This window comes from Spea bombifrons, chromosome 5, assembly GCF_027358695.1.
Source record: "Spea bombifrons isolate aSpeBom1 chromosome 5, aSpeBom1.2.pri, whole genome shotgun sequence".
In the NCBI taxonomy this organism is placed as follows: Eukaryota; Metazoa; Chordata; class Amphibia; order Anura; family Pelobatidae; genus Spea; species Spea bombifrons.
In genome coordinates this window covers 19,343,995-19,359,002 of record NC_071091.1, presented here as the reverse complement: position 1 = coordinate 19,359,002, position 15,008 = coordinate 19,343,995, and the positions used below count along the sequence as shown (strand labels likewise).

At 36.2% G+C, this 15,008-nt stretch overlaps 1 protein-coding gene across 5 annotated transcripts in view; it reads left to right on the top strand.

Annotated features, from left to right (window-relative positions):
• ETV1 (ETS variant transcription factor 1) overlaps positions 1-2,829 on the top strand; it is a 33,845-nt gene extending 31,016 nt beyond the window's left edge. For all 5 annotated transcript variants that reach the window (XM_053466410.1, XM_053466409.1, XM_053466411.1 and 2 more), the window contains 2 exons: positions 278-379; positions 690-2,829. In XM_053466410.1, coding sequence (XP_053322385.1) covers positions 278-379; positions 690-911 — 324 coding nt within the window. In that variant the 3' untranslated portion in view covers positions 912-2,829. The remainder of the gene's footprint in view (positions 1-277; positions 380-689) is intronic.
• The last annotated feature ends 12,179 nt before the right edge of the window (positions 2,830-15,008 follow it).

The following is a 15,008-nucleotide window of genomic DNA, read 5'->3' as shown; positions in this document are numbered from 1 at the left end:
AATGAGACCCCTCTAAAAATGTGTGTCTTACACAATATATATTAAAAATGCTTAAAATATTATTTGTAACACTGACACATACATGTGAACGTTAATTTATCTTAAAAAAAAGAAAAAGAAATTAACTCTTTACAGAGCCGCTTTTTTTCTTTCTATGTGCCGCTGGGAGATGGGAGCTCCAATTTTATCAAATGCTTTCTTTTCTGCAGTGTTTTTTTGCTTATGCTTGAGCACATGTATATGAAATATATTAAATTGTGGTTTCATTCCGTGGCAGGTGGCACGTCGCTGGGGCATTCAGAAAAACAGACCTGCCATGAACTATGATAAACTTAGCCGTTCGCTGCGATATTATTATGAGAAGGGAATAATGCAGAAGGTAAGACCAGGGGATTATAGATGGTTTTTTTTTCCCCAGCCTAATGGAATTATTGAATAGATGTAAATGCTTATTTAATAAGCCATTTTTCCAATATGAGTTTAATTCAATTTTCCATTTTAGTTAACCATTTCTAGGCATTGTTTTAAATATGTATATTATAAATGTCATTGTCATTTTTTTCCTATGCTATTAGATGTTATGAAAAGGACAAATTCTGTACATGACCACAAAATTATTCTGTACTTTTTTTTGCTTATAGCTTTTAGTAAAAATAGATATTTGTTTTTCTCCCCCCCCTATTTCCAAGGTTGCTGGAGAGAGATACGTGTACAAATTTGTCTGCGACCCAGAAGCTCTTTTCTCAATGGCCTTTCCAGATAATCAACGACCATTACTGAAGACAGATATGGAACGGCACATCAATGAAGAGGACACTGTGCCACTGTCCCACTTCGATGAAAACATGCCCTACATGCAGGATGGCGGTTATTGCAACTCTCACCCATACAATGAAGGATATGTGTATTAAGAGACAGAAAATGATCAAGGTCATTTCACTTTCCTTCTCTGCAAGACCCAAGAAAAGCAAAATATAAATTTTTATATATAGTAGTTCATAAATGGGCTTTTCCTGTTGCATATCTCCTATGGTCTGCCATGGACAGAGCACTTTATTTGTGGGAAGGGGATGAATATGTAAACATTGTATGTAACAGGTTGAGAAAGACGGCTATACTATTCATTTATGCTTGGGGAGGGTACTTAAAAAAAAATTAAGATACTTCGTTACTAAGTCATGTCTGTCTTTTTATAAGAGCTTATACTATGTTGTACATCATTTTTTTCTGGATCTACAGGGTACAGTTAATTTTTATTGTGTAAATAGCTGCTTAAAAATAAGCAATATGTTTCCTTCACAATCTTTTTTTTTTTTTTTTTTTTTTTTTTTTTTATGCGATACAATATATAAGAATTCCATCGTTGTCTTTGTACATCTAGATTTGAATGCTTTATGCTTCTATTTATTTATTTCTGGACTATTTTAAATGTCAAAGATTACCCCCCGACATTGAAAGCTTTATATTTCTGAAATAAATGGAGAACACGCTTTCTCTATAGAGGAAGATGATGCACATCGGCCTAGATTTCCTAGGATTAAACAGTCTCTTTAGAGAGAAAGCTGTCCAATTCTTATGTTATGCTTTGAACCCTTTAATGCACTAAGATGTCTCCAACCAAAAAAAGGCTTCATGGAATAACATGAATTATAGGAGTTTAATTCACCGGAGAGACTTCACAACTTAGTACATCTAGGCCGTTATATCTGGTGTCATCTTTCTACCTAAAAAAAAAAAAAAAAAAAATCATGAGCTGTGTATGTTCTTCAAGGTATCTTTGGCACAATGAAAGCATGCATTGAAAATCTTCTGAAAATGTATTAAAGTATTTCCATTGATTTTACATAGTACATAAATAAGTTATTTAATCAATAGAAATTAACTGTACTCACTCACATGTTACTAAGCTGTTGTAGATACAGCAAGCACTCCATGGAAAGAATATCCAATACACTAAATAGGTACTTCAGTAATTTTTAGACATGGTACCATTAATATGCATTTATGCCTTTTACTGCTGTGTTATGTTGATAACATATATAAATACTAGATAATGCTTCTGCTGCTGTCTTTTCTGTATTATTCTCTTTGATGCTAAATTTACTACAGTCCTAATACGCATAGCTGTGTAACTACAGGTAGCATTTCAGGACAAAATAGATGACTTGAATCATTTATTGCTTAGAATTTAGCTTAACTGCTCTGCAATCAGCTTCAGCAATCAACTTGCACCCACAAATGACTAGTAAGCTTCAGCTTTCTAAGGGAAGCCCAGGGGGGGTCTTTTGTAACTTGTGGTGGATTGGGGACCCGCTTATGCACAAACTGTCAGAGAATACAATGAAGATGCTGTATTAGCTGGTAGTGCTGGCACTGATGTTATCGACCAACTATTTTTATTATTTTTGACTCGACATGTAAATGGGAGCAAATATGCCTGCAAGAATATTCCATGACTGTATTTCTTGAAATTCCATTTGTTTTTTTTTTGTTTTTTTTGTTTTGTTTTTAAGTAAGAGACATGTACAGAAAGAGTATGTATTGAAAATTTATGGGAACCATTTTTCTTTAATCCTTTTTATTTTTTTGTTGAGACATGTTAACAGATGACTTAAAGAAACTTTGATTTATAATCCTTTTAAGGTTGCATTCTTTAATAGATACCATAGAAAAAAAAGACAACAGTGTATAGAAAGACTGATTAAAAAGAATATATATATACATTGACCCGCTGTACTGGGGCTTAGAGCCAGCATGTTAAGTATGGTGCAGGTTTGGTACAAAATTTACTGTAAACTTCTTCAATTAAAAAAAATATTGTTTACACTGCTTTATGTATATCCATACTATTTAAATATGCAATGACTGCAACCGCTAAGCACTCTATGGAACACCTGCTTCATGGATGCAAATCTAAAGGGAATCGTATCACGAAAATATTGCCATATTTTTCTATAAGCTGTGTAGGGTGGGTTTGTAGAATACATCCGGGTTTGTGTACCTAAATAAATTTGAGGGTAAGAGCTTAAACAATAAGGGGTAGGCATCCATAGGCTTCATGATGGACATTTAAAAAAAATGCCCTACAGAAAGTAATAGAACAGGCAATAAAAACCATTTTTGCCATCTAGTCTGCTTGTTTATCTAGACAAACATCAAACATTATTTGGTTGTTGGTCATGGTTTATTTTCAGACTACCTTGTCCAATGCATAATTAAATTTCCACACTTTTGTGTGGAACTGTTCTACTTATGAACTACCCTCCCCCTGAAAAAATACTTTGTCAATATTTCTTCTTATAAATATACTTCACTCTTGGACACACTGTCACATTTCCTTGTTCCTATTTTGTAAAGTTCTGTAGAGCATTTTTCATACTGTTATCCTATAAACTATATACAGTTTGGATCTTCTAGAATATCTATGCTCTATTAACTTAAAGGCTTCCCAGTACTTTAGAGAATATTTTCTCTAAAATCTATTTTCTAGATTAGGTCTGGAACAATTTATATTCTTGCTTCTAGTGCCTCCAAGCTATATAACCCAGCACAGTCGTGGACAATGATGTCCTTACCCTTTTACCAGTTGTTAGCCTTTGTGAGATAATTGGCAGTGTCTTGTATGGCAATAGTTATTTATGAGATTATCATTGGAGCCGTGGAAGGTACAGATCAACTGATATTAAAGCCATTTTGCCAGATCTATACATCTGCTGTCATGCAGAATATATATATACCCTTTTTTTGTTGTTTTAGTTATACAGCATTATTTACTCGGTTCTGTGCGACAGGCACACTTTAAGTGCATTGCACAGTAAGGAGTTTCAAAATTAAATTATATGTGTTTTAAAGTTAGAAATCGATTGTATAAGATCATGTTGTACCAATATAATTTCCACTCTTCCCATCTGTTTTCTTAGGTCAAAGCTCTGCCTTACTACTGTCTTTAATACCGTCTACGTTTTTTCAATACTAGTAATTCCACGGTTAAACATTATCTGCTCATTTTTTTATGGGATGGTAAAGAAGGCCTGTCAAACTCAAGCCACTTGGTTAACTTAATGAATCATTACATGACAGTCAAAACAGAGAATAATATTTTAAATTGTAATCAATAGATTAAACTGCCATGGCCATATTCACCAATGCAAATGTAAAACAATAAATAATTTAAAAAAAAACAATTAAATATGCTGCAATCACAATGGAAACCAATGGACTTCATCAAACCTAGTGCTTTGCCCCAGATCTCCTTGTTCTGCCTTGAAAAATGTGGCCCTGGAACGGAAATGGGATTGATTTGTCACGGTTTGAACAATTGGTTATACTTGCTTATCACTATAGAGTTTATGCAAATCTCAATAGTAAAGGCCATGTGTATATACGTACATTCGCAAGTAATAGCGTGTAAATGGTCTGCTGAAATTACATCTTGTTAACCAAATATGCCAATTACAGTGATTGCTCAAGGTCCGTGAATTTTCTTATGAACAATAAAGCCAAATGCTTAGCTCACATGTGACCTTTGAATTAAATAAGAGGGCCTTTTGGGCTCCTGTAGATCAAGGAATTCGCATCTCCAGGGGAGGTGAGATCTTTTTCGAGCGACTTCGGTCTCACGCCTCATTTTGAATTTAGCACCTGCATACGCGTTGGTGTCTGTTCATTGGTATACATACATTTTTTTTCCAGCACCACCAAAGTGAGCAGAAACAAATAAATTATTTTATAAATTTTTTTATTTTTTTTATCTTATTTTTTTTTTTTTGGATGACATTGCAACGCCTAATAGACTGAATGAATGCCACATACAGTGGGTTACTTACTAACCAGGCTGTATCATAAAACATTTGTGAAAAAAATCTTTTTTTGGTCATCAAAAAACGTTTTATTTAGTATCCAGGTCGTATGATATGAACTGTTAACGGAATGTCCTGTTTTAAATGACAATGTATTCTTTGAATGACTGTATTAAACATTCAAGCACCATTAATGGCGGCACAGAGGATGTCATAGAATTTCAGGATAAAAAGAACAGTTTATTATTGCTGATACAACAAAATCAGTAGCCATAAAAAGAGAAGGTGTAAATTCTCGAAAAGGTACATGGGTGATTGGGTATACATATTTTTGTTGCTGGTTTTGTTTCATTCAGACCGATAAATAAAGTTGGCAGCTGCTTCTCTGAAAAGCCTAGAACCATTTTTCCGGAACATTTGGAGTTTGTGGTTTTCATAAACAAGGCACTTGGTCACAGATAATTCAGTGTTTTAATGCCGGCTGAAATGGTAGAAAAAGATAAAACGAAAGAAAACTTTAATAAGTACATTGAGGAAGAAATAAAGTAGCTTTCAGATACGTTTTTAGTGCCACCAGAAACAAATTAATTATCTGAATGTTGATCATTTATAGCTTACATAAAATTGATGCAATATACATTTTCAAAATGTGAGCTTTTTGCTATTTTTGCCATACGTTTCTTTAAATATGGTTTCCATTCCTAAAATTTGAAAGGACATTATTTTAAAACCATATTAATATACAGTATGTTGTATAAATATAATAAAATAGGTGAACCATTAAACCAACTTGTGAAAGAAACAAAAACCTAAAACGATTGTATTGTAAAGCTTGTATCATCTTGTGCAATTAACGTCTGGAGAACTGGCACAAATTACAGTTAGGACTCAACATATTTTAAAAATGTGAAGAAACAAGGAAATCTTTTAAATCATCTTGTGTATAAATATATTTGCATCTGTTTTTACCCTCGATGACCATTTTTACTATAAAGTAGAATGGAAGTACCGGTATTACTGAAAATATAACTGGCAAAAGCCAAATACAAGTTTCATGTGCTTGCACAATTTAAAAAATAAATAAAAAAAAAAAAAAAACATTTTGAAAAGTTGCTTTTTTTAAATAACAATTCTTAACATTAACATGGATGATGCTTAGAGTCATAATGTCTTACAGAAATTTACCTCTGCTACTCACTTCCCATAGTATGCCTCGTCTTTAATTTGGACAAAGCCCATACCCATCAGTATAGATGCTGGCAGCATCCATAGGTGCTCGCAGATCCTCAATTCTGACAGTGAGTATCCTACCTACGCTGGCAATGTCAGCACCTATACGGTTCTCATATGGGCAACACTTTGGCATGCTGCTACGTTGATAACTGGTGAGATGTTTTTTGACAGCACCTAATTTTCCTGGCGGGAGGCAATTGCCCGTTGACCCCTTGGATCTGACCATGACAAGTCTTCATGCCATTTGTTTAAATTCAACAGAAAATTAGGGAATGTGTTTGTTGGGTGCCATCCAAGAGACTCTTCCATGATATAGTAAGGGTCAAGTAGAATAAAGTAAACAAAGTTAATGAACAATCATGGTTTCCCAGTACTCTATTAAAGACTAGCCATTATTTTATAACATTCCAACAGAAAGAGAAAAAACATCCATGGGCAACAGTAAACATCTTTTTATATTCAGATTACTGCCTTCAAGGAATGACTTTGACACCCCGGGTGTATAATGTATTATAAGGTCTATTTACATTGTGAAAGTGAGCAAGGAATGTGTTCATACACCTCTAAAGTATGTTTGCCGTTTGTGGGTAGCTTATCCCGGGACAAATTGAAACATGACAGGTGATATAAATGTTCTCACAAAGAAAGGCGCAGAACAGAAAATAATGAGAGCATGTGTTAAAAGAACAGACTTTATCCAAACACTGAGTATATGAGATAACACAATCAATAAAAGAGACGAAAAACTGCTATATTCATGTTCTTGCAATGGCCTTCCTTGCAGGCCATGCAGCATCCACTGAAACAAAGAAGCTCCGCTAAGTGTTTTGTAGGGGGCTGTAAAAAAAAGTTGTAAAAAAAGATTGTATGAGTATTCCTGCTAATTGTAAGATTATTAATTGTTACAATAAATAAAAAAAACTTAAATCCTCTTGTATCGCCAAGGTCCCTGGGACCACTGAGGTTATTGGACTAGAGTATGAAATGTTGATAGATGATACACACCTGTAAATGCCAAATATCGATACATATCCAAGACGTATGAAGCATTTGCAAAATCAGGACTAATGCTAATAAATCATTGCTTAATTTCTTACAATCATTACATGAGCATTGCATCAGAGTCTTGTAGGAAGCCCAAGCCGGAAATGTATTACATCACCTGGTCTTTATTCACATTGTTTTAAATGTCTGGCACTCTTCTGCGGTTGTTTTGTAAAGCTGTTATAACAATATAAATTGGGATTCAGCAGCTATCAATCTATTTATCTAATCGTCTATCTGAGATTTAAGTTAAACAAAGTAAAAAAAAAAACGAAGCAAATGCTCAATTGATAATACATTTACAGATATATGATTCTTTAGCCTATAAATATGTGCATTGGATGTTAAGTTAAATCTCACCAAATAATGTTGTCAGAGACTTCTTTTATGATATTTAGCCCTAGAGTTACAACCCTTTCCTAACTTCACCAAGAGATGCCGTATGACTGTATATCTATACAGGTGCAAGAACTGTTAATAATCATTAAATTGAGGACTTGATTTACATCATGATTGATGTCACGTGGACAGATATATTACATCACGTGGTGCACTTTAGTCCATTCTTGTCCATATCACCACCAGCATTTCACATTAGTGAGAGGATCAATCGGGTTTATTTGCACACGTGGATGTTTGTGAAGCAGTGGAAGTCTTGTGCTAGTTCTCCCCTTCATATTGAAATACTACACGAAAGGGTTAACCCTTCCACTTCCAATTAACTTGAGGCAACTGTTCTCCTAGATGTCACATCATAATGAACCTTATAAAAAAGAAAAGAGAGACCCATTCGCCCTCTTGGTAAGCGTGATAGAAAGGGTAAAGTGAATTCCTTAGATTTTGGATGAAGATGCTGGGGACATGATGTTTTTCAGCAGAATCCTTCCATAAGCCTTTGCCCCATTGCCCCCTCCCCCGCTATTTTCCATGAAGGAGTTGTACTTCTGTATTCTTTTTTAGTGAGGCTGTCGGGGACGTTGAATTGTCACTTTAAGCACCATAAATACTTTTTGTATTGTCGTTCTAGTGATTCCACCCCCTATCCCTACAGTGTAAACTGCATTGCTAACATTTTCTGTAAATAATACTGCGTTTTTTAACCCTAACCAAATAAAGGAAATATCTCATAGATTTGCATTGTGTTTTCCCCTCTACTACACAAAAATTCACAAACTTTCCATTTTTTTTATTAAACTATATACTTTATAAACAAGTCATCATGCACTTACATGCCATTATCCTGTTTAGAATATATAATTTACCTCCATCCGTGCGACGTTGCCGCTTGCTGTCTTACATTGTATTCATAATGTAAAAGCCGAAACAATATGACTATTTCCTAAATCAGTCTTTGCTTCCCTCTGCTGGCTTCCCATTAAGTTTGGTATTAAGTGTTTGGTATTAAGTTTTTTCTACTTTTTGGGGTAGACATTTGACACTCACCAGTTGCTTCTAATAGGTAGCATCTACCCACAACCCTACTTGTTATTAACAGTAAGTTCGATTTTAGCACCTGAAGATGAGGCCCGTTCACAATATGTATGGTACTTGTGTTTTACGTTATTTATCCCTCACACGGCTAAAATGTTTAATTCTTACAATTATGAGACACTTCACATCAGTTACAAGTTAACTATACAGGCACAACATTGGTGCGTTTAACAAAGATATGCACAATAGTGTTAATGTTGGCCAAGGCAGCCAGCAAATACACTCAAAGATCTTCTTGATCACCATTTGAAGAAATGATCTGTTATGTGCCTTCTTAAAGTAGATCCACAGCAAAATTTAAAAAAAAAAAGGTAAAAAGTTAATTGATGAAGGGTATAAATGCGATACATGATGTGTTTAGTACCAAGCTGATGTGGAGCATTTGGGCACACATTTAACCCTTCTCCATGGAAGGGCTTGTAACTTTCAGTTTGTCTGGTCCTGCATAATGTTTAGTTAAATCAGTGACACTTCCTCACCCATTTAATCTACAAACTTGACAGCAATGGCAGCCCATCATAATGAATAGTTAAGCGAGGGAGTTAAAACCACTTCCTGCAAACTCTTCTGACAACTCTGTTTGATAAATAAAATCAGTTGAGTTGACACATTTGCCCCAATGCATTCTGCTGAGCACTTGGTCGTTTACTGTTAAAGGACACCCTATTAAAACGTGCCTTTGCAGCCACTACCAGATGATGTCCACAGCTGCAAAGTCTTTTCTCCATAGATAACTTTTCTGATAAACAACTATGCAATGTGTCACTTCATACATATTTTCTTCTCTGAATGCTGAACTTTACATATTTTACATTTAACTTCTTCCATTCAACTTCCCAGTCCAAATCCTTCTGCAGAGAAACTTAGATGGTCATCTTGTGCATTCTTGAAGAGCCTTTAAACAATGGCAAAAAAGGGACCGAATCTTCATATACCCAAGGGAGCTCTGAAGTCCTGGCTAAGGTCTTTTTCCACAGGGGAATTTTAGTCATTGGATCCTCCATGGATTTATAACATAAAAATCAGATTTTCAGCTTTCTGCTGGAACCATTATGTCCCTCTTAAAGTCTAGTGGACCAGTATTCATTTTTTAAATCTTTTTATATACCTAAAGACTTAAGATTTACCTTATGTTTGTTGTAATAATTTTAGTTTCTTTTAATTCCTGTTGTATTACTTGTGTTTTTTAACTGATGGCTTCTGACAGTTACATGTTAAAGGGTGTGCTGTTTTCCTTCAGCCAAAAAATATACTACTGAAGAACATTTTTTCTGTTCAGTGTATTACCCAATAGTAAGTCGTATAAACGTACATATCAGTACACTCGCCTTACGCTTATGTAACTATCACACCAAACTACTGAACCAGGTTTAAAATAATTCAAACACCCTTTTCATGTTCCATTAACATAACGTTGTTGGCTTTTTGAAGTATCATGACCATCCCTGTACGTCTACACTTGATGTACTACTTTTATTCCTACAATAGCCAAATTATTAGTTTTAGTCCGTTGTGCCAACAATAACGCATACAAATATTTCTATCTAACCCCCAGAAGTAGTATCAGGATGAGGAACAATACTGATGACTTATCCTTAAATGAGCATTTCAATAATTAACAGCTGTTAACTTGGAGGGTACACCCTTGCTCTAAGTATGCCAGAAGTTGAGTGAAAAACAATGTAATTTTACATATGTATACGCATAAATGTATATATCTGGAATATGATGTATGTCAAGTGCATGCACACGTTTTCACCACTAGATGGTGGTTATCTTCATATATAAAAGGCTGACAATATGTTGTCACTAGCTCTCTCACCAAGAGAGGACAACTTGATAATGTTACTGTCTGTAGACAAATGACAGCCCTCATGGAATACTGCGCATGTGTAATACATAACAAGAGAGTATAATAGATAAGACTGAATATTTGCCCAGTCACTACTTACTCCCCATCTACCATCCAGGACTTGGCAAAGACTGGCTTTGGGGAAGATATTTGACTGAATTCTCCAGTAGGTACCACTAGTGGTATAACACAAAATCCCAGGCCCCCTAAACACAGTTTTCCTTGGATATAGCTTAAGCATGCTTAGTAATAAAAAAATATTCAAACGTCATTAACAGGAGATTAGGAACAATATCAAAGGGCGCGCTACTCTGCCAAGAACTGTGGCTGCAATAAACGGTTATCTTACAGTTCATTCTAAGGGTCAACAAAACGAAGATGACACTTTGACACAACGTACAAGGTTATTTGCCAGACTCTAAGGGAAGTGACCTCCTATCAGCAAACATTAACAGATAAAAGCTAGATATTGGAGGTTGGTTGTTATACAAAATAAATATAATTATAATTTAACTTTGACACCAGTAAAGTGCTGAGTAAACCTAGTTACCAAGAACTGGCACAACAGATACGCTAGCAGACCAGTACAGGAGGGTTTGTGTGCCAACCAAGGTCTGCCAGAAGTAGGGGTTAAAAACTTTTACAACCTTCCCACAATTATGACATGGTATGCACTGGGGTGACTAGGCAGAATTAAGCATTTGTCACAGTAATAGTGTTAGATTTTGTGTTTAATTATTAATTACTGGATGTTAGTATAGCTAGATGTCATGTCTTATCCTCCTTCAGGTACATTGGTTGTTTTCCACCCAGAATAGCTCCATTGTTTGTTCTCATGTATAAGCTGTCTGTCGCACGTTGTAAGTCTTTTTATTCTGTTATTCATTGTCGTTAATGCAGCCTCGGCTATGTTGTCACAGTCCTGATTTGGTTGCTCCTATGGTTACCACTTGTCAAGATTTGGCCTGGACAGCCCTATGACTAAAAGTGAAGTCCTGGATTTACATCTTTAAGTTCCTGGGAACGGCTGGGAGGGTGACCACATTAGTCTTCATTCTGCAGGGGTGGGGGCCTGAGCAACCTTTGGACAAATTAAAGTTGCTGATTTCTGCACCAAGCTGGGGCTCCTACCTCTCGCTCCCTCTCTCTCTTTTTTCTCATCTCTCTCCTCTATCCTCTGTCTCTTCTCTCTCTTTTCTCAGTTTTCTCTTCTTTCTCTATTTTTGCTTTCTTTTGTCTCTTCTCCTTTCTCTATTTTATATCCCTCTTTCTCCTCCCTCTTTCCTTTGCCCCCTGCCCTTTCTCTTTACTGGATTATCCTTGTTTTCTCTCCTCTCTCTCTCTCTCTCTGCTCTTTTCTCTTTTTTATCCTCCCACTCCTTTACCCTTTTCCTAATCTTTCATATCCCCTCTCTTTTCTCTCACTCCTCTCTTTTTTGTTCTACTAAACCAAACATGTTAGATGTTGCTTGTAAAACCACACCCATAGCCACACCCTGACCACACCCTCAAATTAAACCCCTCAAAGAGTGTCCAGTAAAGGGCTCAGCAAAAGGGGTAACACTAATTGCTATAATATCCACTGTACAGGGCTATGGAATGTGAAAACACTATATTAAACAATAAATAATATACACATGTGCCGCCTGTGATAGGATATTGCCATTTCTGGGACTTCTCATAGCTCAAGAATGAGGCTGCCCATATCCCGAACAAGATTTAAAACAATATAAAGTGCATGCTGCCTTAGTTAAAATGATTATTAAAGCCATGATTACAGGCCGTAGAGGAAAAGCAGCCATTATGGGCCTTTGTGTCTGTTACTTGAACGCATTTATTCTTTTTCAAAATGTTTAACAGATGGCTTCAATGATTTCTCATGCCACAATTAATTCATCTGCAAACAACCAAGTCTGGTTAGCAATTCTGAAAATCGTAAACGTGTGCTAAGCAAAAGAGACGTTGCTTTTCAGAACTGCTCCTGAAGTTTGCTTTGCTCTGTCATTAGTAGCAAATGGTGTTTATTTAGGATGAATTATTTGTATGGGCTGTCTTTGAAGCTGTGCTGTAGACACAATAAATTAGCTTTAAATTGAAATGAACATAGCCTTGCAATTTGCTAGTACAATTCACATCAAACGATATTAAGGCATGCCAATTTTCCTTATATTATAATTACATTTAGGAAATGTTTTATTACCTGTTGTAGCTTAGAATTAATTCATATACTTATACGTACCAACTACCGTTCGAATTTGAAATTGGATCTAATTAAGAAAATGCTAGAAATAAGGTTTTAATTTTGTTAATTATTGCTGAATAATCAATGTTTTAATTTATAGAATCTTTGATCTATTACATTTTACATTATTATACAGTATAATCCGAACCAATGATTTTACTTAAGGCCGAACCTACTAAGGTGTGTGTTGTGATAACTCCCAGAGATCACCCAGATGTATTATTATACATTTGTGTTCTAGATGAATAAAATGACTTTCCTGCTCGGTTTCACATAGGTTTTGCATTTTTGTTGGTTAAGCTGTCTCCTTGAAATTTTCTACCAGGTGGCCTAAGCCCTGGCAGTACCCCAGTCGCCCTCCAGCAATCACTTGTGCTCATGCATCGTATGACCTTCCGGTGCTCATTCATAGAAGCCCCGGTGGAAGTGCCGGCAGCAGCAGAGGCGCATCGCGCAGACCTCCACCGGCTGCCCCCACTACACACCAAGGAATCTAAAGCACGGGGAGAAGTCTAGTTGGGGAGGGTAAGAGTGGCATATGGGGGGAGGTCATAAGGGTTTTCTGGAGGCAGAGGGCATATAGGTGGTTTAAAGGAAAATCAGGGAGGCAGAGTGGCATATAGGGGGTTAAAAGGAATATCAGGCTTTTTCTTTTTTCCTAAATTAATATTTAAATTTTGGGGGGGTCGTCTTATAATCGAGCAAATACAGTAGTTAATTGTAAGAGTGTTTAAAACGCAACCATAACAATCTAAACAATCTAGACTGCTTTAAACTGATTCATTTTTGAGAGATTTCTGCAATTAGAACAATCCTGTGGCTTGGCATAGCCTTGCATAATATGAGTAATGGCATAAACACTAACCACATTAATTCTCTCCGTGTCACACAACAAACATAAAGAATGAGAACTGCTTTCATTTTAAAAAAAGGCAATAACAAGATATTGATGTGTGTAAAAGAGCCAATTAGGCAATGCATGCATAGGTTTTTCTCTCAAGTGATGTTATAAATATGTTTCTTGATTTATGATTGATAGTTAGTGAAGTAAACTATTAAAAAAGTAGCACAAAATGGATAAAGGTGTTGCGGTGACAGAGTCCATGATAAATAGTGTGTGGTATGTGTTAAGAAAACTGTGAAATTAGATATTGAAGAGAACTGATGCTTGGGGTTGTTGACGTTCTTGATTTCTGATGGTTTTGAGTAAAATAAAGTAATTTAAATTACTTTTAAAAAGTTGCTGATTATAGATTAAATATTGGTGCCCTCAACATACTTAAAAAAACGCTCACTTTTCTGATTGACACTATATTGCAGTTTGACATCAACTGCAGGGAACTAGCACACGTTATACTTATTAGCAAATTCAGAATCTTTTATTCTTAAGAGCTTACAGAGGGGCCAAGAGGGCAGTTACTCCAGACTTTAAGATTTTGAGCCATTATTGAAAGTGGCCTTGTGCATTCACATTCATACGTATTGTAAATATACTGAATTTTGGCTAATTTTGTTTTATTGAATTTTGTTCAAAGCCACTAAAACAAGGCCAGACCCCCCACAAAGTGAACAAAAAACGAAGCAAAAAGCTCAGAATTCTTCATCCAAAATTTACAGGCCCTTTCATTTACACTCTCTCACACTCTCACTTATCTGCCAACCACTTCCGCCTGCCCCATGTGCTCCACTTCTTTTTGCTCTATATCTTCTATGTTCTATCTTCTCTCTTTTATCTTCTATCTTCGTCCGCATCTCAGCGGACATAACCTGGGGCAAATCGGCAAGCTATCCAGTGATGTCCTCTCTCCCAATCCTCCAATTGAGGGAGGAGGAGGTCACCGAAAGCACCGCCATTGTGGCATAAGTTCACCTTAGGACAAAATAGTGGCACTTTCGGTGACATCCTCTCACACGAGGATTGGACATAATCAGGTGCAAACTTCTGCAAAATGGAGGCACTTCCAGTGACTTCCTCTCGCTCGATCCTCTAATTGGATGAGAGGATATAACCAAAAGTACCGCAATTTTGGCAAAAATTCACCATAAGGCGCCATCATTTTGGCGGAAGTTTGCCCAATGTTATGTCCGCTCATGCAGCCGGGTGAAAGAATGTCACCAAAAGCGCCTCAATTTTGCCCTAAAATGGACGTCTGACAAAATTACGGCACTTTTGGATTGGAGGATTGGAGGATCAGGCGAGAAGAACTCACCAGAAGCGTTGCCATTTTGGCAGAAGTTCGTGCCGGGTTATGTCCGCAGAGATGAAGACAAAGATCGAAGATACAAGATAGAAGATGAAGAGCAAGAAGATGTGGAGGCGGACGTGGTCGGCAGAAGCGAAAGTGGT